A 26,981-nucleotide genomic window follows, 5' to 3' on the forward strand; every position below is an offset into this window, starting at 1 on the left:
TTATTGGTATGCAGTTATCATGAAAGGGAAACTAAAATCATTTAGAAGCAAAAATGCATCAAAAGGGAATTCTAAACAAGTCCAGTGAGAGTGTTTAAATATAAAACAACCTTAGATCCTTTTAAAAAGAAATTCTGAAAGCAAATTAATACTCAGCTTGTATTTTCTGTTTTATGAACATAATACTGTTATTTACAAAGAATTATTTCAACATACCCAGAGCTTCTGCCAGGCCCCAAACCTTCTGTCCGTAGATATCAGTCTTGTTCCAGGCAAATGTGTAGACAAGATTAACTGCAGCAGGAAACCACTTCTGTGTGAGTCGTCCTTCCACAGCCACGGTGAGGTGTACTTTAATCATCCCCAAGGGAATCGTTGAATGTGTCAGAAGGATCCGCAGCAGGGTTTTATATCCGGGGGTTCGGCTGCTCAGGTAACTCAGCCTTACAAAGCTGGAAGGGATAGGGATTTCCTCCTGTACAACCTGAAAGAAAAAGAGAAGCAATCATTGAGTTTTATCAGTGTTTACAGTCAGAGGAGGGTATTACATGCATTGTTGTTTTAGAAATGTGCCAAGGGAGAGAGTCTGAAGGATGTACGGATGTCAAAACCACTTGTTCTGGGATCTTTTGTGAGACTCTGTGACCATAGGGTCTCAAATTTTGTACCAAATCTGCATGGGGATGAGACATCATGCTAGCCCTAGGGAATGCTCACATTTTTCCTTTGCTGGGAAGGCTATATAAAGAACAATTTCAATTTTTCAGCAGTGTTCCCATAACACTGTTGATCTTTTCCAACTCCTACTAACAAAAGATCATACTGCTGAATGTCAAGCAATTCAATACTACGGGCTCCAATGAAAGGTCTTTTTCACTCATATATAGCATACACAGAATTGTGTTTGATGTTAAATTACAAAACTATTGGTATAATCCTTATTCATGATAGGCTTTCTAAGAGGAAGGACTCTAGGATCAGGCCCAGCAAGTGATATTTCATGATAAAGATTTGGGTAACCCTGCAATTAATCTTTACTAATGTCAACAAACTCATTTTCTTTGGAGCTTTGAAATGGCCTTGAGGTCAAATTTTTAACCAAAATAGTCGTATGCTTTTCTCTGTTCCTAAACATACCAATGACTGGGGACAATTTTCTTTAAGTTGATACCTGTGGCTGAGAAGCAAATAACTCTCATTAATTCCTCTGAAAATTCCATAATAAATGCTGGCTGCAAATGAAAATATTACTTGGCTTCTTTGATTAACTGCTACTACTTTTTGATTATTATTACATGTGGAGTTAAACGGCTAAAACAGGTATCTAAAGCTGAATTTTATGTTCCATGACTTCATGTTTCAAAACAGGACATCCTAAGAACAAGCCCTTCTTACTCAGTGCATTTAAAATGATATATGTAATGTGGATATTTTTATGCCTCTATTCATTTTTCACTGTGAATATTGTCCTCTCTTGATTTCCCAAATTTGTGAGGAAAGCGGCTAACAGAACACGGTATTAAATCTGTGACATTTCAATGTCTAGGACCTTTGGTCTTTCTGCTGTCTCCAAGGACCTAGTCCCCTTTGTGAACCCTATACTCAGTTTGGCTTCCTATACCTTAGTTCTTCGATACTGGAATTGCCTATTTATATCTTCTCAGGTAGTGAAAGAGTAATAAGGAAAAGATAACACAACAACCAAAACCTTAGTATTTGATTTCCCAAAGGCATATGAAATCTCAATTATGTTTAAAGCTTTCATGTAAATGAAGACTCACAGATCCTAAGGACACTTGTGAAAACATTGGAAGACCAATCAAATATACTCATTGATCTTTTCTCTAATTTCTTTTTTTTTTCATGAAGGAAAATTCTGAAGGAGGTAACTTTTTGGACTGCTTTTCCCAGAGAGCGTTGTTTTTATATGATCTTTTCCTAAAAGGTATTCTCTGGGCACTGTTAATAGCTGGTAGGGATATTGTGACAGAAGACAAACCAATTCAATTTGAAGTGTTAATTTACCTCCTTTTAAAATTATATTTCTGTATCTGCATTTTGGTAGTTTCCAGGTTTAAATCTCATTAAAATAATGTTAAAGCATGGCAAAGCATTATGAGGGTTACTTTAATAGCTTAATATTGGAGTGAGAATATTGAAAGCTCTTTGCTGGTGGGACTTTAATGTGTACAATCACTATGGAAATCAGTATAGAGATTATACCAAAAACTAAAACTGGAGGATCCATTTGATCCAGCTGTTTCTCTTCTAGATGTCTTCCTTATGGAATTAAAACCACAGTGACATTATGCCACAGGGATATATGTGTATCTGTGTTTATAGCAGCACAATTTAGAATAACTAAGACTTGGAAACAGCCCATATGACCATCAAACCATGAATAGATACAGAAAATGTGGTATTTATATACAGTAAAATACTACTCTGCTGTAAGGAAAGATAAGCTTGAATCATTTGTAGGAAAATGAATGTACTTTGAGACCATAATCTTAAGTAAAACAAAATTGGACATACAAGTTTAAATATTTCATTGTTTCTCTTGTGTGAGAAATTTGAGGAATTCAGAGGGTAAATAAGGGGCATAATGGAAGATAGTGGGGAAGTAGAAAGAATTTGTTCAAATGGGAAAGGGAACAAGGGATGAGGAGAGGGAAAGGAAGGAAGACAAAAGGGAAAAAATGAGGAAAGGAAGGGAAAAAGTGGAAGCAAAGTTTGTTTCATGGGGAGGGAAAGAACGGTTAAATGGAGGGGAAGGGAATGGGAGGAAAAGAAGAATTAACATATCTTATAAACATGTGCAAATCCCATATGATGAATATGATCAATATGTACAACAAATAAGTACTAACAAAAAATAAAGTTAAAAAATTAAAAATTCTCAGGAATGTTAAAATGTGAAGATTGAAAAAGTCTTTTCTTAAACATAAAGCTTGAACAGTCAGAAACAAAGCTTTAAAAAAAACCCCTACAGTCTTGAAGACTGCTTTTAGTAACATAGCTAAGCAAGAAGACTCATCGTGACTTCTAAGAATGATGATAATATATGCAAACTACACAATAAAAGAAAACAAGATTTCTTAAAGGGGCTTCATTTTCAGAACCACAAATAGCCCAAGCTCATTGATTATACTGTTATCATTACTAAGCCAGCTCACTTTGTTCTTTAGAGCACAATGTCCATTAGGTCAAATTTGGGAGTTTAATTCTCATGACAGCTAGTTTATCTTGTTTTTTCTTGGTCAGATATTTCCCTAATGGCCTGATCAATGTCTTTGCAAATGTGTGATGAAGAGACTACATTTGAAGTTTTCTCTTGAACCATGAAGGGCTACATGTTATATATTGTTTGCCATCACATGATGTTATGACTGTATCTTCAAAATTCAGTACCCACCTGAAGCTCGGGTACGATAGTGCCCCTCTCTGGACAGGATCCTCCAAATGATGTGAGTGGTGAAGGAAGTACAATAGGGTTTGGGCTGATGAAGTTGGAAATATCACAGGATGGTGGGTCTGAGACCACTCTCTGCATGGTTACTTTCTCCACCACAATAAACTGATTCCAAGGCAACCAGAGTGTCCTCTTCTCAGACAGAAAAGGTGATCGGTCAAAGAGTAAGACAACGGAGATGCCACCAATGGCTACAAGGTCAAAGCTGTGAAGGAACAAAATACGACAATGTCAATGTCAATCAAATGGGTAATCAAAATAAAATTAAAGTTAAACATGCATTAATTTTAGAGTCCTTTACTTCTTTGGGGACTCTGTTCTATTTTATAAACTTACTCTAGCAAAATATTCATTTGGTGTTTGACTTCTTTTCACTCCCGTAGACATTTGAGAAGGCATTCCATAACATCAGTTACTATTCACCCAGAATTCATAAACCAATTTTAATGCTATCTTAAACACTACCTCAACATTACTATATTCATTTCTATAAAGCTAAATCTGATGTTGCTGCTCCTTCTTGTCTTCAAGATAGCAGAAAGATGATCATTTAGCATTCAGAAACAACTGCAAATGATCCATTATTTATTTCCAAAAAGTTTTGATATGTCAGAATAATATCTTAATTAAAATAAAATATATTTTAAAAATGTATCAAAAAAGGATTTCAGAGGACTACTTTATAAAGTTTAAACAAATAATGAAAAGTACAATTAATAAAATAATAAAACATTAATATTTAAAATTATTTGATAACATAATACAAAAAAAGGTTAAACATCTGTTCAGGAACACAAACATAGTGTCAGAGACTAGATGGTGTTTTGAGATAATTTTTGGAGAAAGAAACCAACAGAGAAACATTTTTGGGGGTATGTTGAACTATAACATACATGAACTTCTCACTTCTCACAACCCTCTTGGGATCCTTATTCTGCTTGAAACCTACATTTAGGATTTCTGGCTTGTTCCAGACTCTTGGGTTTCTTTTGTAAGGCAACCTGTAAAGGACTCTGTTTATCTTTGCCGACATCTCCTCTAATGTATCTGATAAAGCAAGGCTACTCCTCCCCTAATCCAACTCTGTTCATCTGTAGATGTGATTTCTTTTTTTTTTTTTTTTTGTGGTCTTTTTCCTTTTTTATCGGTACCGGGGATCGAACTCACGACTGCCTGCTTGCAAGGCAGGCGCTTATGCGCTGAGCTAAATCCCCAGCCCCCTGTAGATGTGATTTCTGACAAGACAATTGGACCAGAATATAAAAAAGACCCAAATTTCAGTTCATTCTACACTAAGTGGTTTTACTTTACCTCTCTTTTAAGTACTATGATGTCTTTGAGAAAATGCACTGGAGAACATTCAAAAAGATAAAATACTGTGTTAAAGTAAGATAATGAGAAATTATTATTATAGTTGTATCTTAAAAATAGGCAAAAGACAATATGATGCAACTTAATATTCCAAGCAATGTAGGGCCACAGGAGACCAATGTAAGCATTTCCTTGCACTAAAAAAAGATCTTTCAGTAAAATACTTCTTCAATGATAAAGAGCCCTGTTATGGATTCAGCCTTAATCATGAATACCCCATTACTCCCTTCACATTACATTTATTATATTTATTATAGTATTACCAACCATTTCTTGTTGCAGAAATCTTTTAGGTAAAGATAAACTGACAGTAACAAAAGATGGATAATACTCTTTTTTTATTGTTTTTTTTTTCCAGTGAACTCGCTAAATTAGGGTTTTTTTTTTTCCAGAAAGAGGATTTCAGGAATACATTAGTTATAGAAAATCATATAGGTTTGTACTAAAATAAAAACTCAAATTGTCTTATGGTTTAAGACAAAGAGGGTGAATTCATGATGAGAGCAGATTAAGGATAGTGTATTAGGAAAAAATGGCACCCCTTGTCGAACTTTTCTTCTCATTCATCTTCTATTTTGCCAAAACACTGGCTCTTGACTCCTTAAAACTAAAGTGGTTATTTATTTAAAAACAAAAGAGAAAACAGAAAGACTACACAAGCTAACCATCCAAATAAAAATATATGTATCTGATAATTATTCTCCATTTTTGGAAATACTAATCAGACTGGGTAGACTTGTTTTGTAGAAAGAATGGGATTTTGACTTCACATATATCTGACTTTGAGTCCCAGCTCTATCATATTAATATTGTGTCTTTGGGCTAGTTCTTTAACCCCGATGACCTGGATTTTTCTCATTAGTAGAATGGGGCCAATATGACATATCTCTTAGCTACTATTATAAATGAATAAATGAGGTAAAAACTCAAAGGTCAAGTATACAGTAGGGACACTACAAATGTTAATGTTTTCAAATCAGATACATTGCCCTAGTAAATTTACTGTACAATTTTCTTTTCTTGTAGTTCAAATTAATTAAAGTCCAGCTCTTGATTATCTCCATGAGCAGATATTGATATTTAAATTCTTCTTGGAACTTCCCCTAGGCTTTTTGATGGTCAGTTTTATGTCTCAATTTGGCTTGGTTATTGTATTTATTCAGCCAAATGCCAATGTAGGTGCTTCTGTGGAAGTATGCTGGAGATGTGTTTAATATCTACAATCAGTTGACACTAAGTAAAGTAGAATATCCTCAATAATGCATGTGAGTCTCATCTCATACAAACAGTTGAAAGTTTTAAGGGCAAAACTGCAGTTTCCCTGAGTAAAAAAAAATTGTGCCTCAAGACTGCTGCATCAACAACATTCTGAGAGTTTTCAATCTACCATTCTGCACTACAGATTTCAGACATATCAACTCCTACAACCATGTAAACCAGTTCCTTGAAATAAATTGAAATCTGTAGGTCTCTTTCTCTATTTTTATATATACATTCTTTTTTCTATTTCCCTGGAGAGTCCTGACTGATACACTTCTCTTCCCACCTTGCTGTTATACATAGTAAATAATGCCTGGCTTAGTCATTAATTGAGATGAAGGTGGAAAGTGGATTTGTAGCCAAATATCCATTTAAACCATTTTAATGTCAAACAGAATGTTCTCTGAGTGATTAATTCCTTGGCATTTTTCCTATGATAAATCATCCCCATTTGCATGGATCATTAAGAACAGGTTTTCAACTCATATGAGAGTGAGTATAAAAGACCCAAGAGAGAGTATTTGTTGGAGATTGTTGTCATTGTGTAATGTCAAACCATCTTATCCATAGATGAAGACTGCTGTATCATATGCAATACCTGATGGTATCTATAAATGATCAAACTTGGGCCTTGAGGAAGATCACAGAGAACTGTCTCTTCATATTCCAGTCTTCACCAAAAATTTTTGAGAAATTTAATATTTCACAAGAACCTTCTAGGAAAACCATTACTTTACCTATTTTTCTTATCATGAGCAAATATTTCACTTTCAATCCTTTATTGAACATCAGTTAAATATCTGAGATGATGATATGAGTCAGATTGCTTGGGTTCAAATCTTGGGCTCTTTTCGTATTAGGTATGTTAATCTGGATAAATTTTCTAGTGTCCCATGTGTGGAGGATGATATTATATACCTCACTGGGTTGTTGTGGAGATGAAAATAGAATTACATTAATAAAAATGTTTGATATACAAAAGACTCATGAATATTTATTTTTCCTGTAGACTTGGCTTTGCTTTTCTGCCATGCTGGTCTCTGCCTACCTCAGTATCCAACTGTCACACTTTTAAAGGGCTCAGATTTCCACCACCATCTTTCTTTTTGCCTTGCATATATCACTTTGGTCCAGTGACCCACACTTTTCCTGGCTCTCTGGGAAAATCTGTCAATCAGCAAGTAGTAGATAAGTGGAGTAAACAGCTCTATGTTCCACATAGCATATTTGCATTTGACACAGACTTTTAAAGAGCTGACGGTTTAAGAATTATAAGTACTGCAATAGACTGGAGGGACCGTTATTTGGAGATAGAGAACTTCATTGGCACTGCACGTATCAAACTTTTCCTACTAGGTATCTATATGCTAATCTCAGTTTTTCTATATTAGTTTACTTTCAGGTGTGTTTCACTTATAATTTGCACTTTTGAAATGTAAATGTACTTAATCTGAGCTCAATGGAAACTCTCTCCACATTGTCATTTTATGTCCAAAAATAATAGTGGACAATCTTGTTGGAATTTCGGTCACATATTTTGAACAGTTATAGAACCTGAAAGGAGTGTTACTTCTAGTGGACTCTGGCTAGTATCTGTTATTTATATAAACCTACTCACAGGTAGCCAGCAGAGGAGGGTCTTGGGAATATATTAAGATTAAAAACAAAAATAACAACACATATTACTCTCTTTAATGTTCTCTGCAATCTGAAGAAGAAATTTGGAGACTTTCTATATGTAAAGATTTTTTAAGGTTCTTCTGTAAGTATCAAATAATTCACAGCAACCTTTGTACCCAAACTAAAAGCAATAGCAACAACAACAACTTCTCAAACAAATTCTCAAACTCTTTAATGAAACTGAAAAATAACAGCATCAGCAAACAACAGTAACAACAACAGAAATCTAAGGGTTGTCCGTTCTCAATGAGAAGTCAGTGTTTCTAAGGGCATATTCTATTTGAAGAAAGTATTAATTTCTCAATTTATAGTATATGGTTGATGGCAAATGAGAGGCCGTTTTTGTATATCAGTTACTGGTGCGTGAACTTATCAAACGTCCATTATTTGGTTGAATTGGGAGAAAAGCCCATTTAAATTAACAGAGAGCTGTTCTGATCTGCTTTGTTATGTCCCCTTTTATCTTAATCTCTTTAAAATAAAAAATTAATAAAGAAAAATAATAAATTAACAGAGAGTTCTAATGGTTTAATATTTGACAGAAAATACAGTCTTCCCGTTTATCTAGACTACATGGAACCACTGAACTTGTTATAATGAAGCGATGCCTGGTTTATACTATCAGTATAATTTACATATGAATAAATCAATAAAGTTCTTAAAGGCATTTTTGAGGCAGTTTAAAACTTTTTTATTTTGGACAAATGCAAGCCACACAAGATAAACTTGGGACATAAGATCCCTTGCTTCTTTTGTCTTCCTCTAAACAGAGTATGCTGCAACCTAGAAGCAAGTTTTTCTGGCACACACAAGAAACAGCAACCAGGAAGCTGTTGCTGAATCCCGGCTGGACTGCCATGGTCTTTTTGTTTTTGTTTTTTGTGAGTGTGTGCCATAGTGGCTAACTGAAATCGCTTGTGACAGCAAGGCTGGGGACTGCAGCAAGTGTGGTGAAGGGAGTGAGTGGAACAGCACCATCCCTCCTGCCCTGCTCCCTGCAGTGCCTGATTTAAGCAGCTTTAAGCTCAGCATGGAAATGAGCGGGAAGTCAGCATTCTGCCTGCCCGGCTCCCACACAGGAGAGAGCAGGGGCAGGGCCACAGAATCTCCCTAGCCCATTCACAGTGAAGGGAGAGGAGGGAGATGCAGTGGGGTGGGATGGAGAAGGTGGTACAAGGGCCAAGGAGGGACCAACTATGCACAGGACTGGGTTCAGCCTTTGGCTCTCTCTGTCTGAGGGTGTCACAGCAACCGGGAAAGCAACACAGAGACAAACAGGATTAGGAGACTTGATTGGGCCACCAAGATACATACAGAAAGTTGCTGGCTGAAGACTGGCCCTAGCCTCCACATCTGGAGGCCAAGATCAGTCTCACACCCAGCACTAATCCTGCTGCAGCTTTCATGGGCAGAGTTACAAGTGGGCTGACATACCGACTAATGTAGTGCAACTACCAATAGCAGTAGCATAAAGCATAGCCTAGCAACTGACAAAAATGTGGTAACCACTAATGTGCTATCTTTAATCTTAGGAGCAAGATTTAGCCTCTGACTTGGGTACTAACACAGAACTGAGGGCACCATAGGCATTTTACTCATTTTTATTTTTGGTTGTTTAGATTTTTACTTTTATTGTTTGTTTTGTGTTGCTTGGGTTTTTTTCTCTATTTGCTCAATTGTTCTTGATTTTCTTTATATTCTCACGTAAGTGAACATTGTCTCTAGTTTTTGTGTTTCATTTCAGTATTGTTTTGCTTTGTCCTTCACTCTCTCTTTTTTGTTCTCTTCAGTTTCTCAAAGCTTGAATAATCATATTTTTGTCCTTAAGCCTTGATTCTACTACATTTCTCTGTATTCAAAACTCTATTCCCCCCCCCCATTCCAGGGTAAAATCACTCTACTAAGAGCGAAATCATAGCATACAAGTTCCTGGTTTATGTTGTAAATAACTATAGATCTTCTCGTAAGGTTAAAGATAGCCAATTAGTAGTTACCACATTTTTTCAATGACTAGGCTGTGCTTTATTCTCTTGTATTGTTCTCTCGTATGACAATACTGTGATTTCTCAGGTCATACTCAGCACCATAGTCCACATTAACAAAGGACTGGGTACTGGACTAAATAAATAACAACTTCTCGTTCTGATAAATTGAGTAGGTAGTATCTTGGGAAAGAAACAAAGGCCAAGAGGCAATTATACCTAGAGGATAGAGTTGAGGGGCAAAGGTTTCCAAGGGAAGTCTTTATAGGAGTGATAAAGCTACCTATAATAAGTAATTTAAAAGCATCAACAAAGAAAATAAAGTAAAATTAAAAAATAGAAAACGACAAGTTTCAGAAGGAAAATGCAACCCCAGACTTCCAGCCCACCCAGAAGAAGTCCAATGACAGGGACAATGGCACAGTAAATCAGAAATCACTCAGTGTAATTTTCTGAAATGATAATAGCAGAGGTAAAAACAAAATAAAACAACAAATGAATAAGCCTATAGAGAAAATCAGATCATAAATAATCTCTCAGGTAAAAAAAGAGATGACAATCAAAATGAAGGACTTGCTCAGTGACTTTAGAGTAGACACAGGAAAAAAAAGCAGAAGAGTTTTAGAGAAATAGTAGAAATTGTGAATGCCCAACAAGGAAAGAAATGGAATCCATGAAACAGACTCAAACAGATATCTAGGAACTTAAAAATTCCATTTAGTGTACATGCAGTCAACGGAACCAAGGTGGGGACAGAATATCAGATCTAGAAGACATGATTGTGTTTAGAAGCCATGAAAAGAAATGTTTCTTAAAAATAGCAAGGAAACATGAGAAATCAATTGAATAGTTGCAAGGTGATGCAAAGAACAACAAAAGATTGGAATCAGTGAAGAAGCAAGAAGCAGCCTAATGACATAGAAAACTTGTTCACAAAGGTAATGGTAGAAAACTTTCCAAACATGGATAAAGAATTTGACATACAGATAAGTGAAGCATATAGGACTTCAATTAATCATGACCAAAATAAATCTATATCAAGTCATATAATAATCAAGATTCTAGAAATTCACTACATGAACAAAACATTAAATGCCATTAGAGAAAAAAGTTCACCTATAAAGGAAAGCCCATAAAGATCACAGCAGACTTTTCAATACAAGACTTTGAGTCAAGAAGAGCTTGGAGTGGAGTATTTCATGTCCTGAAAGAAAACAATCTTCAACCAAGATTGATGTGTCCTGCAAAATAACCTTTCAAAATCAGCGGAAAAATAGCATACTTCCAGGACAAACAACAACTGAAGAAATTCATGACCACCAAGCCAGCTTTCTAAAATGTTTTAAAAGATATTTTAAAAAGAGATAAAAGCCTACAATTTCAAAAACATCAAAAGAAAGAATCTACAAGGCACGACAAGCACTTAACGAAATGGGAAAGACAGAGAACCAACAACAGGAAAAAAAAAACGGTAAGGGTAACTTATAATCATCAATATAAACAGTCTCAATTCACTAAGAAAAAGAAACTGACTGGCAGAATAGATCAAGAAACAAAATTTAATAATATGCTGCATACAAGAAACATATTTAATTTAAAAGGAAATTCATAGGCTGAAAGTCAAAGGATGCAAAACAATACTCCGTATGACAGAAACCCAGAAAAATGCAGAAGTATCTACTCTAATATCACACAAAGTGAGCTTCATGCCATGACTGATCAAAAGAGACAAAAAAGGTCACTACATATTTGTTAAGGGAAAACTCCAAAAGGAAGAGATAACAATGATAAATATATATTCTTATCATTGCATGGCACGTTCTCCAGAATAGACCACATATTAGCTCATACAACATGCTTAACTAAATTCAAAGGAATTTAAATTATTGGGCCATAGTGTAATGAAACTGAAAATTCATGGCAAATGAAGCCATAAAAACTACATAAACACATGGAAATTAAATAAAATCCTCATTAACAACCAATGAGTCACAGTTTAAAGGAGAAATTGGATAATTTCTACAATTAAAAGATAATGCCAAATCAGTGTGCCAGAACTCATGGAACTCAATGAGAAGAATCCTATGAGGAAAATTTATAGTGGTGAATTATACATCAGAAAAACAGAGTGCGTTCAAATCAACAACCTAATGTTGAACCTCAAACTTCTGTGAAAAGAACAAGTTAAGCCCAAAGTTCACACAAGGGATGAAATTACAAACATCAGAGCAGAAATTCATGCAATGGAGACTAAGAAAAAAATACAAAGAATCAATGAATTAAAGAGTTGGTTCATTGAAAGATTAAATAAAATTGAAAAACCCTTAGCCAACCTTACTAAGAAAAGACTCAAATCCATCAAATTAGCAATAAAAATGGTGAAATAATAATAGCTCCTGCAGAAATTCAGAAGACCATCTATATCTACTTATTTCAAAAACTGATATTCTAAAAAGATGGATTACACAGAAGAAATGGACAGATTCCTAGATACATACTAATTACAAAGACTGAATCAAGAATTTACAAAAATTCGAAATAACCCAACATCAGTCAATGAAAGTGAAGATGCAATTAAAAGCCTAATGGATTCGTTGCTTAATTTTACAAGAAATTTATAGAAGACCTAATGCTGCTAATTCTCAAACTCTTTAATGAAAGTGAAAAATAACCAATACTCCTGAATTCATTCCTGGAAGCAAGCATTACCCTGATACTAAAACCAAGGAAGGATCCAACTAAAAAAGAGAACTACTCAACTGATCTCCTTATTGAACAGAGACACAAAAATTTGCAATATGATATTGGCAAACAGAATGCAGCAAATCATCAAGAATATTATACACCATGACCACGTAGGATTGAACCCAGGGATGCAGGGATGTTTCAACATATGCAAATCCATAAATGTAATATAACATTTCAACAGAGCCAAGGACAAAAATTATATGATTATTTCAGCAGATGCAAAGAAAAAAAAGCATTTGACAAAGCTAACACCCATTCATGATAAAACCCTGCATAAAATTGGAATAGTCTTTATCTCAATCTAATAAAACCCGTCTATGACAAACTAAAAGACAACATTATATTAAATGATCAAAAGTGAAGAGCTTTCATTTTAAAATCAGGAACAAGCAATGGATGTCCACTGTCACCACTCCTATTCTTTATAGCTCTGGAAACACTTGCCAGAGAAATTAGGCAACAGAAAGAAATAAAAGTAATAAAGATAGTAGAGGAAGAAGTTAAATTATCATTATTTGCAGATGACACAATACTTTACATAGAAAACACCAACAATTCTAACAAATGATGGATAGATTTAATAAACAAATTCTGTCATGTAGTTGGTTGCAAAGTCAGCACTCAAAAATCAATAGCATTCCTGTACACAAACAATAAACTCACTAAGAAATATATTACAGAATCTAAACTTTTAATTATAGAATTTAAAAAATGAAACACTTGGGAATCAATCTAATAAAGGAAGTATAAGACCTCAGCAATGAAAACTACAGTATTCTGAAAAAGGAGACTGAAGAAGATATCAGAAAGTGGAAAGAGACTTCCTGCTGTTGGGTAGCAGAATCAACACAATAAAATGTTCATGCTCACAAAACTGTTATACAGTGACAGTAATTAATATAATTCTAATTAAAAATTATTTCACAAAACTAGAGAAAAATATTCCTAACATTCATGCGGAACCAAAGAAACCTAAAAGAGAAAAAGCAATCAAGGCAAGTCAGAAGGCATCACTATCCTTGATTTGAAATTATATTACAGAGCTATTGTGATTAAAATAGCATGGTGTTGACAAAAAATAGACCTGAGGATCAATGGAACAGATTAGAAGATTTAGAAACAACTTCAAATGCATACAGTCACCTGATCTTTGACAAAGGGAGCAAAGATGTTCACTGGAAGGATAACCTCTTTAAAAAGTAGTGTTGGAAAAACTGGCTTTCCACATGCCAAAAACTAAAACTAGACCCTTGTTTATCATCAACTAAACTAAAATCAAAATGGATTAAAGATCTAAATATTAAAACAGAAACACTGCATGTGGTGGAAGATAGAATAGGTGAAACTCTTGAAGACATAGATGAAGGCAAAGAATTTGCAAATGGAACCCCAATACCATGGCAAATATTACAAAAAAATTTACAGAAAGCTTTTGTACAGATAATGAAATCAACAGAGTGAAGAGAAAGCTCAGAGTTGGCAACAGCTTTTTGCCAATTTTTCTTCAAAAGACTAATATCTAGAGCATACAATGAACTAAAAAAATTGGACCCCTCAAAGTCCAAGACCAAATCCAAAAATGGGCTTCTGAGATGAATATACAGCTCTCAGGTGAAGAAGTACAAACAGCAAATAAATATATGAAAAAATGTTCAACATCATTTGTCATTTGAGAAATGCAAATCAAAACAATCCTATGATTCCATTACAGTCCAGAAAGAATAGCTATTATAAAGAAACAATTGCATGCTGTGGGGAAAAAGGAACCTTTTCCACAATCGGTGAAAATGTTGACTGGTGCAACTGCTGTGGAAATCATTGTGGAGATTCCACAAAAACTAAGACTTGATCTCACTTTTTATCCAGTTATTCTCCTTCTTGGTATCTTCCTGAAAAAATTAAAAATATGCACACTCATTTTTATAGCACCACAGTTTGCTAAATCTTGGAAACAGCCCAAATGCCTATCAACTGATGGATGGACAAAAAAATGTGTTTTTTAATACAGTGGAGTATTACTTAGCCATAAAAAGGCTAAACTTGAGACTTTTCTAGGTAAATGGATGCATCTTGAGATTATACTCAAGTGAAATAAATTGGACACACATATGTAAATACCACATTGTTTCTCTGGTGTGAGAAACTGAGAGTGTAAATAATGACAAAATGTATAATAGGTATTTTGAAATGGGAAGAGAGTGTTCAAACGGGAACGGGAACTAGGGAGAGGGGAGGAGGAATGGAATGAAGGGAAAAGAAAAATAATGAGAAAAGAAAAAAAATAGAAACAAAGAAGTTTTCGTAAATAAAAGGGGAAGAGGAGTAGAAGGCAGGGGAGAGGAATGGGAAAAAAGAGGAATCAAGATTATTTATCACATACATATACAAGTTCCCTATAATGAATGTGATAATTATGTATATCTAAATTGTAACCATAAGCTTAATAAAAAAGGAAAAAAAAGTCTTGAATTATTTATCTCTTCTTTTACAAGTACTTTCTTGACAGGCAGTTGAAAAAATAAATTCAACACAGGACAAGTTGAATAATTAGCATTTCTGAAGTGGTTTGAACTAATAAGGTTTGATTTTAAATTCTGGAAATGAGATAGTCTTTCACAGTGTGATGAAGCTCCAAGCTAGCAGGCCTTTTCTGAGAGTACTGAAGTGATTTGTTATGTGTACAACACAACACATTAAGGATAGCTCCCTGGAGACTAGAGCCCCATCAAAGCCATTACTAGTGTTCCTGAGAGTCACAAATACCTGCAAGATGGACACATAGATATATTTCCTCAAATGTTCTGAACAAATGTCTATCTAAATGACAGCAACATAAATGTTTTTGTGAGTAAATCCTTTGCTATACCAAAAAGGTGTTATTTGAAGGTCTTGCTTCCCACATCTCAGAAAACCCAGAGAAGTCCTGGATGGTTGGTTTTTCAAGTTAATTTAGTAGAGCTATATAGAATGACCATGCTCATCAATTGATTGCAGTCATTGGGCAAACAGGGAGCCTAGGGAGGACACATTTTTAAAAACAAACCTGTTAATTAATGTTGAATGGTGAATTTTTCTAAAAACATTGTGAACATGTTCATTTCTGAACTATTTTGAGCCTGTGTTCGAACAGCCCAAGTGTTCAACAGTTTCACATTTCTTATCTGCACCATCTACTGAAACTATAGGCTGAATTTAGGCATGGAATTGGATGAAATGTGCAACATATTACACATGGCAGGCGTATAAGATGATTTGAGGACGGTACTGAGAAGGTAAAGACAAAGATGAGGAAAAAAGTGTCACCAATGTCTTTTCTACATACAGCTAAAAGGAAGATGGACTTACTATCACAATCATTTTTTGCTGTGGTACTGGGGATTGAGCACAGATGTGTTTTACCACTGAGCTACTTTTATTTTGACACAGGGTCTCATTGTCTCGCTAGAACTTGAAATTGTGATCTTCCAACCTCAGCCTTCCAAAGTGCTGGAATGATCAGCATGTGCCATCACATCCAGCTTCACTGTATCTTCTTGAACTCTGGCATAATCCATGATTAAATGTTAGTATTTTGCCTCCACATGATCAGAAGCAATACTGACATACCTTCCATCTTGTCGGCTGATGGTAAACCCATAATCGCTGTGGTGCAAGAAACTGACATTCACTCCCACAAGAGGGGTTCCGTCTACAGCCACCACTTGGCCTCGGATTACACAGGCACGCCTGAAACACAGGAGCAAAGAAGTAAGTAAGTGTAATAAAGCTGGAATGTAGATGTCAATTTGTAGAAACCTTGGAAATGGTCACATATAATCAAGAAAATAATAATTTTACCAACCAGTATATTAAATACTATAATATTTGAGGGAGGGTATGTGCATTTTTTATCTGCCAAAGTTGTGATCATATTAGATATAGCTCTTAATTCTGATATGTTTAAGTTTTTTGTTGTTGTTTTTTTTTTGGTTCCGGGGATCGAACTCATGACCTGGCACTTGCCAGGCAGGCACTTATGCCACTGGGCTAAATCCCTGGCCTGATATGTTTAACTTAACAATATATTATCAACATTTCCCCATATAATTAGAATTTCCTTAACATGTCTTTTATTATATACTATATCCTTAAAATATCACTTCCTAACTTCTTAAGCTACACTTACTTCAGGAAACTTAGTTGTTTCTATTTTTATGTATTAAATCTCTTATTTCCTTGGAATAGAATCTTAGTTGTCGAAGGACACTTTTCTCTTATCAAAGTTAATTACAATACAGTATAGTAGCTAATACGTAATACATTGCAGACATTGCTAAAGTTCCTGTTGACCACCTCATTCTCACTGCTTATTCCTGAGCTTCTCACCAGAAGTAATCAGCGATTATCAGCTTGCTACGCTATTTTCTGTGTATTTACATACACATGTATGACCATTTTAAGGCTATTGATACGTGCACTCGTAATTCATTTGTCTGGGAAAAAAAAAAAAAAACCAGTCAAACAAAATTAGCTGAGTAAAAGTCCACATGGGAGGTGTGATACTTGACTACGGAATCCTGAATTTTTTTTTTACTTGATTTAAACAAAAGAACATTCCCCTTTAAACAAATTAGTTTCATTCTTGCCAAAGAATGGGAGTTGATTAAAATAGCCCTATCATGGACATAGTTCACTAAAATATTTATTACATTTTTTGTAGTTTAGCTGAAAAGGCATAACAAATCCTAGGGGTCTGGCAGTCAAGAGGACCCTGTGATACTTCCAAGCAAAGATTTTTTTCACTGGTCTACCATTATTTGAAAATGGGGGACAAAGATAGTTTTTTTAAAAAAGAGTTCAATTCTAGTCATGAGAACTCTGAGCTCTTGGCCATGCATTTTATAGCTGGAATAGGCAGGGTCAAGGAAAACTGAGCAAGGTCAATGATTTTTCCTGGTGTATGAATATTCATTTCAATTTTTACCAACTGGGATTAAAGATATTCTGGGCAGCTGAATCTTGGATGAAAAAAAGACATGGCACTTGGGTCAACATGGCTTTTCAGAATATCCCTCGTACTGTGATTTCACCATGGGATTATGTATTCTTATATCAGAAATAGAAAGTTAAGGCAGATGTCTAAAGGCTCATGGTCACAAAGCTCATCTGAGGAAAAATACAGAGGAAAACAAAACAAAACAAAACAAAACACCCTCAAATACCTCAGAGTAAGCAGGAAAGATATCAGTTAAGTTTGTTTTAGTCAATCAAACTCATAGCTAAATTCTATCGCAATCAAAGGAACTGGTTATAAATTATGCTAATAGGATTTATGGTGAATTATCTCAGGCCTTTCCATAACACAAATTACAAACCATTAAATATCACAAAAAGGTATGCTAGTGTAACTCTATTAGTGCTATGTATGGTCTGAGCTCCAGGCATGTTTAGTTCTCCAACACAGACCAGTAGCTTTCTTTTTCCTGTGAATTACTAAAATACGGTGCTGAATGGCATGCAAATGGTTATACTGACACTTACTTTGTCATGCCTGATTTTCCCAGTCTCACTATCATTTCGAAGTCCTATTCATTCTAATATAAAAGGCATTTCAAGTTTGAGCTCTGGATTTTGAACTTATCCTGACAAATCCAAGGTTCAAAGTTTAATTTAACAAGAAATGAAAGTAAATGACATCTTTGGTTATACAGAGTATACTCTTACAGATTTTTAGAAAGCAATATTTGAATAATTTAAATGGGTATAGATTAAGTGGAAACAAGCTGTGGCAGTGTCCTCTGAATTAACAAGAATTGGAGCTTGAGTGGCTGAGAAGAGACTGTGCACTGGGGTAGCCAAACCTCGTAGAAATAAGTTAAACTTTGCTTCTTAAGCCCCAAATGCGGTTGGCTCTTTTGGAGTGCAGTAAGAGTTAATTAAAAGCTTGTCAATCTTTCACCAGTTAACAAGTGATGCCTACCTAGATGCTTGCTGAATCTCTATTGGAAAGATAATTTTACTCTCACTCATTTTATTTTTCCACATTAATCTAGCTATTGTATCTTTCCACAGTTGTACTAGGCTCAATTATTTTTGTTTTTATTTTGTCAAGCCTAGTTGTCATTATTTCCTCATATTTTATGACAAACACAGATTTGTCTTTTCTTTGTTCACTGCTCTTTTATTTTCTGTATGGCTTATATTTATGAAGGATCCAGGCCGAGGAGTGAAAGTCTCATAAAATTCATCATTATTCTGTACATTTCTTTTGTCTGTCTCTCCTCCTTCATTGTGAGTAAACTTGTCTTTTGATTCCTTTAATGCTTAATATTCGTCATATTTTATGAAGCACACAAATTTGGGTGATAACTACTCATCAAAGTCATCATTATTCAAGACATTGTCTACCTGTTTTTCGCATTTATTTCCCTCTTCAGCATTCATAAATAATGCAAGCAGACTTGTCGTTTAACTCCCCTACTTTTTCATTCCTCATATTTTATGATACACACCAACTTACAGCGTATGATATAGCCCCACAAACTTATTATTCTGCATTTATCAGTATTGAACTCTCTTGGTAATGCATTAGACTTTAAATGCTCAAAGATTCCTTGTGTCTTGCTGCATTTACTCCCATTATTTACCTGTCCTATGTCATCCATTTTTCACAAGAATAACTCTTAGCTCTCTTTATTTTTGAAATGTTACTACATAGTATAATCGATGACCAATATCAGTCACTTAACTTGTCTAAATTTTAGGACAGTTTTAAAGTATTCTTCTTAATTTTTAATAAGCATGACTGACTCTATGTGCAGAAACTTGTGGTGCAGGCGGAATCTACTTCTCAGGCAAACTCTCCATTCTGAGAAGAAAGCTCACTACCCCAGGCTTCGCCAGCTCCAAATAGCCTTTAGGGAGCCTTCTTATGTATTCTTGGCAAAGATGGTATTGTACTGCTTCGTTCAGTTCAACTGCTATTTTGTGGACTCCCAGCTTCTAAACTCAATTTTCTTCCTAATTGTGGACAGTAGCATTGTCTTGTTTTTCCTGATTCACTCAGCCCCTAAAATGTAATTTCTCTCTCATTTATATAACCTGTTCATATTATCCTTCTCAGATCCAAGACAGCCTATATAATTCATGTTTCCAGGGCTAGAGCCAAGCTGAGGAGTGAAATGTGAATGGTCGGGGGGTTTGCTTTGGTTAGTACTCCATTCTTACTTTCTGGGCTTTCCTCTGTTCCCATTGTGGTCCCTCCATGTTTCCTATCCGCCCCTCCGAGAGTCCTCAGTTTTCTTGAATCACATCTAAATTAAGCAGCCCTACCTGGCTTGTCTTGATTCGTATCAGAGTAGCATCTTGAGCTCTTCAATTTTTGCCACATAAGAACTATTCTCAACCTGAGTCCTAATCCTATGAGGACTTGTCTTTTTCTGAAACCTTTTCAGTTCAATAATATAGAGAGAAATCTTCAGCATCTTTCAAGCCACATAATAGAAGCTATTGTGTGCACTGTCATGCAGCTGGACCTGCCCACGTGTACAGCAGATATTTGCCCTGCATAATCATCTTTTGTGCTGCTTGTGCGCCTGTGTGTGTGCACCCACGGGCAGCATGTGCTTGTGTACTTTCAGTAACAGACACTGCATGCTTTACACTTTTGCCTGGGGCTCTCCTTTGATTCACAGGCATGGATGGGATGCTTTGTTTACTTGAACCTTTAAAAATAAGAACCTCTCCAGTCAGCGGCCCCAGGGATCTGGCCACGGTCATTCTTGAACTCAGACTGCCTCACAAAGACACAATTTGCCCACCCTTTCTTTTTTTTTTTTTTTTTTTTTTTTTTATTTAAGAGGAAAAAGAGAAAAACACAAGACAAGACAAAGCAGTGTAAGGTTACACATAATACAGAACTACAAAAAAAAAAATAAACATAACAGTAAGAAATCACCTGTTAATAGATTACATAATATCATCTTGGAAATAGTTGCTCAAATCACAGTATCAAAGAATACAAAGTAGACATTCAAACGGAGAGACTGCAAACAGCTGTGTTCAATGATCCAAAAACATTAATATAGTCAGCTATTTAACATCCCTAAACACACTTGTTGTTATATCCGTTAGAGCTCTTTTTTTTTTCCCTCCCTCTCTTTTTTATAACAAAATTTACACATTTTGGATTTTATTACTCCTCAGTTCTCATTACTCTCTTGGGGGGGAGATAATAAAGTCAAATATGGCAAAACAAAGCTGTAAGTCCAAACCAAGGATAGACATAGCACATGATGTAGAACAGAGTACAAGGTCATCAACAATGGTTATCAACATTGTCTCTTGAGAAATGCAAATTAAAACCACCCTTTCGATAAGCGCCTCTCTCTGGTGAGGGCCAGGAGGAGACCCAGTCATCGTCTATTGTGAGCCTACTGGTGCACAGGCTGGGAATCAAACATCCCACAACCCACCCACCCCCGCCCCCCGTTAGCAACTGGGGACAGAGGTCTGAGCATCTTTTGGGAGGATAACTGTATGCAATATAGCAAATATGAGAGATTTCCTTCTATATAGTTTAAAAGCAAATGTTGTTTTCACTCTTTTGTTTCATCATGATGAATAGTTTTACTCTATTCAATATTCTCTTTTGATTGGTTTTATAATGCTCTGTATTTAGTTTGACTTTGCTATACCTAATTGGCTAGACAACTATTGTGGAGATAACAAGATATATACTGTGGTACCTATTACTGTTTTCCTGGTAACCTGCTGTGAATTTCTGTACCAATTTCACCGCATAGTCTCGATTGGCTTTGTTCTGTCTTGTTCTGTTGTATTGCTTCTACATTAAAAAAAGAACCTCTGCCTCCTGTTGCTGGTTACAGCAAGATAACCTGAGCTTAGATGAGCATGAGCAATGAGACTTTAAAATCATGTATGGGGAAGGGCACACCTCACAAATATCTCTATCTCTATTCCTATTCTTTGGAGAACACAGGCTGCTGCCAAGCTGTCCACCTACTGTCACTATGCTAAAGCAGCAACCCCAAAGGAACTGCTTCTCCACTTTAAATGCTGGATCCTTCAAGTGTTTGGAGCTTGGTCTAAAGAATAGAGCATCTTGGGAAATGCAAGTCAGAACATACTTTACTGGGAGTCTTATTTAACTAACAAGCAGCTTGTTAGACTGTTTTGATGCAAGAGGTCTAATTCATTCTGTATTTGCTATTTTCATGGCATAGTCAATTATCCCTCGCCTCCAATCAACTCTTGGTTCCATTTTCCTCTTTCCTTATTCGCTGTCTTTTGTCTTCTGTGTCAAATTTCCAATATTCATTCAACACCTCAGACAACTGAATTAACCTTAAGCACAAAAGTTGGTTTGAAAAACAAGGCTGAAAACTAAATTGCTGAAAGAAGATGTAATTTACAACACTGTATTTCTGATTAAAATCTTTCATAAGCACAATGATGCTCAGGGCTAGGAAAGTTAATAGCTGTTTGCTTTTGTTGCTAACACAAGCATCAGCAATCTTTGAAGGGTAACATTAAATATCAAGTACCTAGCCAGTGGGGAATCTAGCAGCAGGTGGGGAGGTTGGGCTGTTTTCTCCATAGGAACAGATGAAACCTTTTCCACAAGCTGACATCCCAGGTCAAGAGAGTGTTGACAAAGCCTGGGCTGAAAGAAGTCATGCGAATCCTCTGCACACTCGTGTTAATTCATTGATGAGTTGTCAGGTGGTAGAAGTTTTCAAGAGGGAGAACCTTACTGCATGGGAGGTGTGGCTTGATTTCCCTGACATATTTTCCATGGGTTTATCATATTCTAACACCAAGGTTTGCAGACTTCTGCTTCTAGGGGCCCACTGGAATGGGAATGCAGAGGCTCTGAGTGGTTGGGACAAAGGGCTAATGGTGTTTCTGTTATCCATTGTCATCACATCATGAATAAAAGAGTGTCTTTATAGAGTACAACAGTGAGTTTTTGGTGTTGGTCCTTAGCCCTTCCTGTAGATAAGCGATTCTCAAACTTCATCAGGCCTCAGAATCCTCTGGGGGGGCTTTTAAAAATGTAGACTGTTGGGTTTCATCCTGAGTTTCTAATTCAGTAAGTCTGGTGAGGCACGACAATTTAAATTTTTTCTTCTTTGCTTTTTTTTTTTTTTTTTTACGGTTTTTTGAGACAAGGTATCATTATGCAGTTCAGGCTGGCCCTGAACTCACTTTGTAGCTGAGGTTGGCCTCGAACTCTCAATGATCCTCTTGGCTCAGCTTCCTAAGGGCTGAGGTTGCAGGTAATACCGCCACACCGGGCTGAATTTATGTTTCTAACCAGTTCCCCAATAGGCTGATCCTGCTGGTCTGAAGGTCCAACATTAAGAACTGCAGCTTCATTGAGTGCAGGACCACAGTAAAATCAGTCAATTAAGGTGTCTGAATCTCTGGGGTAGAAGTTAGGAAGCATAAACCAAATAACAGCAGGCAAATCTAAAAACTGGTTTACAATCTTACTGTTACGAAATCTATGACATGACTTCTAACTCTTCCACATTAACTTCTGGGAAAAGGTTTGCAACAACTGTAGTTTGGGGAGTCATATTGAAACTGTCTTGACGAAGGGGTGGCAGAACTATAAAATGAACTGTGAGATTCTTTTAAATCCAGAGAGCATAAAAAGGAAATATGTTTTAACCCAATCTATCTGTCTCAAATAAGTGTCAATTCTCCCCACTCCTATTACTCTTATTATACAGTACCTATGTTATTGCCTTGTCATAGCGTGTCTTGGATGACGGTTATAGATCTGTCTGTCTTTCTAATTAGATAGTCACTCCAAGGCAATGAGTGCGATTTTTTTCTCTCTGTGTCCTTCCCAGTAACTGAAGTTCTCAGTACATGCTCAAGAAAGATTCATAGCATTTGCACTCAAATATTTTTATATAAAATGTTAAGGTCCTTGAAACCTATCCTCAAGGCTCTGCTTCAGTGGTTTCAGAGACCACTTCCAGGTTTTGGTGTGACAGATGCCATATAATTCATTTTATAGAAGCCAACATTCTGGATTGTGCATTATGACATTCTCATCATGAGAGTTTTGTTTCATAACTGACTACTTCAGGGTATTAAAATATACATGTGTAATTGGCAAGAATGAATGAGCAGTCCTCCTCAAATAATTTATGCACACTAACCCCATTGCTCCTTTGTATATTATCATACAATACTATTTGATATTTTATAATTTAAATACTTTTGAGGTTTCTAATATCCAGGTGGGGGAGGTTCCACAGAACATATGCTGTTTATAATATATGGGATCTAAGCTGGTACAGTACCATGAAAACATTCAATGTCATAGCATCACTGTTTTCATGTTCTAAAAATGTGAAGGCAATTAATGTTCATATGGAAACCCAGTAAAATCTCGTTATTTTTACTTAAATGTAGCCAGCTAATTTAATCCTGCTCTGTTGATAGTAACCCAAATAAATAACACACTACCAAGTTGGTAACATTAAAGCAGCTGGGGCATTACCCATCAACCTTCTAGGGCTCTGGGAAAGGTGGTGCCATTGAAAATGCAGATAGCTTTTTAAGCAGAATTATTTTCCTCATGGCTGGTGATGTTTCAAGTAAAACAAAATGGGGGCACTCACCCTGAGGTAGGGTTGCTATTTTCCCATCTGCCCTGGTAATTGCTTGTCAAAAGTACGCTTGCTTTGGATGCCTGAGATCCCCAAAGTAATGGGAAAAAGATCAAGTGTTTTGAAGCAATAAGAAAACTGACGACACAGTCACATTTTCAGGACTGTGTAAGTGCCAGTTTGCTTCCTTTAGACACATGATTATTTTTTGTCCAGAATTTGAATCCTGAAATATTTGTCCTGTAAGCCCTTGCAACTCTGGAATAGTCTGAAATTTTCTCCTCTTTTTTGGTTTGTTTGTATTTTGCTTGTTCTACACATTACTCATATGGTTTATCCTTGTAATCAGCCTTATGAGGTTTTGTTAACCTCATTAACCTCCCTAGTCACTTCTCTGTGGATCTACCTTGAAAATAATGGGTAGTCATTAAATACAGGACAGGTCCTTCCTGCAGATTATTTCCTGGGCATGGATTACTCTTCCTGTGCAACAGAAAAGTGTGCCCTGGCTGTAGCTGCTACCGTATTCTAGCTCTGTTTTGCTAGGCATATCAATGCGACTTTGCCTAAGAAGTAGAATTTCTTTGTGTTTCATTTGTTCCTTCAAGGGATGACAACACTTTTCCCCATCTTCTGTCCATTGCCTCTAGGGATACTATAACAATCATATTACTTACTAAGGTGACCACCTATCGGACTGGGCTTTTAAAATTGTCTTCTAAGCCACATAATTAATATTTTATTTATCTTGGTAAATATTTATCTATGTATCTATTTATTTATGTTTCATCTCTAAACCTACATCTCACTTACTATGAGCCAGGCACTATGCCAGTTTCCTTAACTTATTTTAACATCCATATATCACTAAACAGGTACAACTATTGTGTTTGTGTTATTTCTTCTTCTTCTCCTTCTTCTCTTCCTTTGTTCTTGTGAGACAGAGAATCACTATTCAGTTCAGATTGGTCTTGAACTTACTTTGTAGCCCAGGCTGGTGTCAAACTTGCAGCGATCCTCCTGCCTCAGCCTCTCAAATTCTGGAACTACAGGCATGTACCACCATGCCCAGCCTATTGGATTTGTTTTTAAAATGAATAAACAGATTTAAAGAAGATTTAAAACATACTTGCTCTAAAACCTGAGTTACACTGCAGATCTTTCTGAGTTTATTTACATGATGTGGCTACGAATAAAAATGCTCACCTATAAAGATGGTGCTTTCCACAGGAAATCATTACCTATAGAAATTTACCAGTGGGTGAGGACTTTCTATGTGCATGACCTGTAGACAAGATGAGCTACAGAATGTTATTCACTCCATTCCACCAAACTGGTTTTGACTCTACCCTCTCTAGGAAAAAAAATGATGTGATCAAACTAGCTAGAGAATCACTACAAGCATGTAGTATGGCTGAGGCGTAGGTAATAAGGATTTGAAGTTTTTGACTTTTTCCAATGAGCAGTAAGGGGGGTAGATAAAATACTAGAAGATATCATTTTATGCATAGATGAGTTGAGGATAGCTATGGTACTACTAATTGCAATTGTTAAGCATCTTAAAACATCTGAGTTTTAAAATATAAATAACCAATTGAATAACTTTTTGAAGATTCATGCTCTGATTTCTTTTCATTTTTCTTTGCCCAACAGTATATGCAAAGAAATGAATGTCATATATTCTTTCCTTTTGATATTTTTAGGTGTTGACTGCTGATTTCAGAAGCTAGTCAGCGCTATAAATTTTGGAACTTTCAGTACTTTGTAGTTTTTAAATGTGTCTTGAATATGTGCTTCATGAGTTTTGGCATTAGATAAAGTAGCTGTCTGAAATTCAAGAGATCCTGTCTTCACACGCGCAGCACCTTTCACATAACCAAGATCAACGTGCTTTATTAGCAACTATCAATAACCTTGTTTCCCACTGCGGACAACTGCAGAAGGAATGAACCAAGGAGGCTGCTAGGCAAAGCAAGCTGGAAAGACAAACAGAATCATTGGAAGCATGGCCAAGCAAAACTATATGGATTAGTACTTGGACAGAGATAGATTTGAGAATACTGCTGCCCTCTGAAGAGCTTTCTCCAGTGCTTAGTCTATTCAGTTTACTCAGCAACTGTTGGTTTCTACATTAACCTGTAGTTGTGTACCTACTATAATGTTTTTCATATGCCTAAATTAAAAATACTTAAAAGCCTGTTATTATCAAAGACTTAAGAGTTCTTTAACAAATTTGCAAAAAGTTAAACACAACTTATATGGATTCAAATTTGTACAAAATTATGAAATGATTGTATTATACACTATCTGAGGGTTACTTGTAAATATACAAAGCTATGATTGTAAAGGCTATGAATGCTTTAATACTGTAATAACATTGTATTTCCTTTTTTTAGTGTTCTAAGATACAGGATTGTCTTATGTTTATTTTTATAACTCCAAAGCTGTAACTGATTTCTAAATATTGGATTCCTTTTAGGATCAACAAATGGATGAAGCACGCTTCTTTCCTTTCATGACTGTGGTCTAAGGCTGTTGCTAATTTATCTATCTGGAACTTATTTAGTTCATCTGTGGTATTCAAATTCTCTCAGTGTTCTTCTAGAGGGAAAGTACTCCAGCTATTTATTAGTAAAACCTTGTATATTAACCACTGGGTAGTAATTCTTTGCAAAATTACTTTCTTTGTTTTACCTTCTGATTGCATATACTGTCATAGAAACTTAATTCAATGGACCCCCTAAAATAAACAGCAGGCATCAACTGATGTGAAAATCAACTACATAACAACCCACGTAGCAAGAAATATTCATACCCAGATCATCTAGGACAGTGATG

The 26,981-nt window shown here is 35.8% G+C and overlaps 1 protein-coding gene across 8 annotated transcripts in view; it reads right to left on the reverse strand.

Annotated features, from left to right (window-relative positions):
* Nucleotides 1-26,981, reverse strand: part of Tenm1 (teneurin transmembrane protein 1) — a 757,085-nt gene that overhangs the window by 135,813 nt on the left and 594,291 nt on the right. For all 8 annotated transcript variants that reach the window (XM_063246384.1, XM_063246382.1, XM_013147982.3 and 5 more), the window contains 3 exons: nucleotides 16,120-16,239; nucleotides 3,416-3,677; nucleotides 217-484 (listed from right to left, as the gene is read on the reverse strand). In XM_063246384.1, the coding sequence (XP_063102454.1) occupies nucleotides 217-484; nucleotides 3,416-3,677; nucleotides 16,120-16,239 (650 nt within the window). The remainder of the gene's footprint in view (nucleotides 1-216; nucleotides 485-3,415; nucleotides 3,678-16,119; nucleotides 16,240-26,981) is intronic.

The sequence above is a fragment of the Cavia porcellus genome, unplaced genomic scaffold (assembly GCF_034190915.1).
Source record: "Cavia porcellus strain 051 isolate PalLab524CR breed Dunkin Hartley unplaced genomic scaffold, mCavPor4.1 scaffold_3, whole genome shotgun sequence".
In the NCBI taxonomy this organism is placed as follows: domain Eukaryota; kingdom Metazoa; phylum Chordata; class Mammalia; order Rodentia; family Caviidae; genus Cavia; species Cavia porcellus.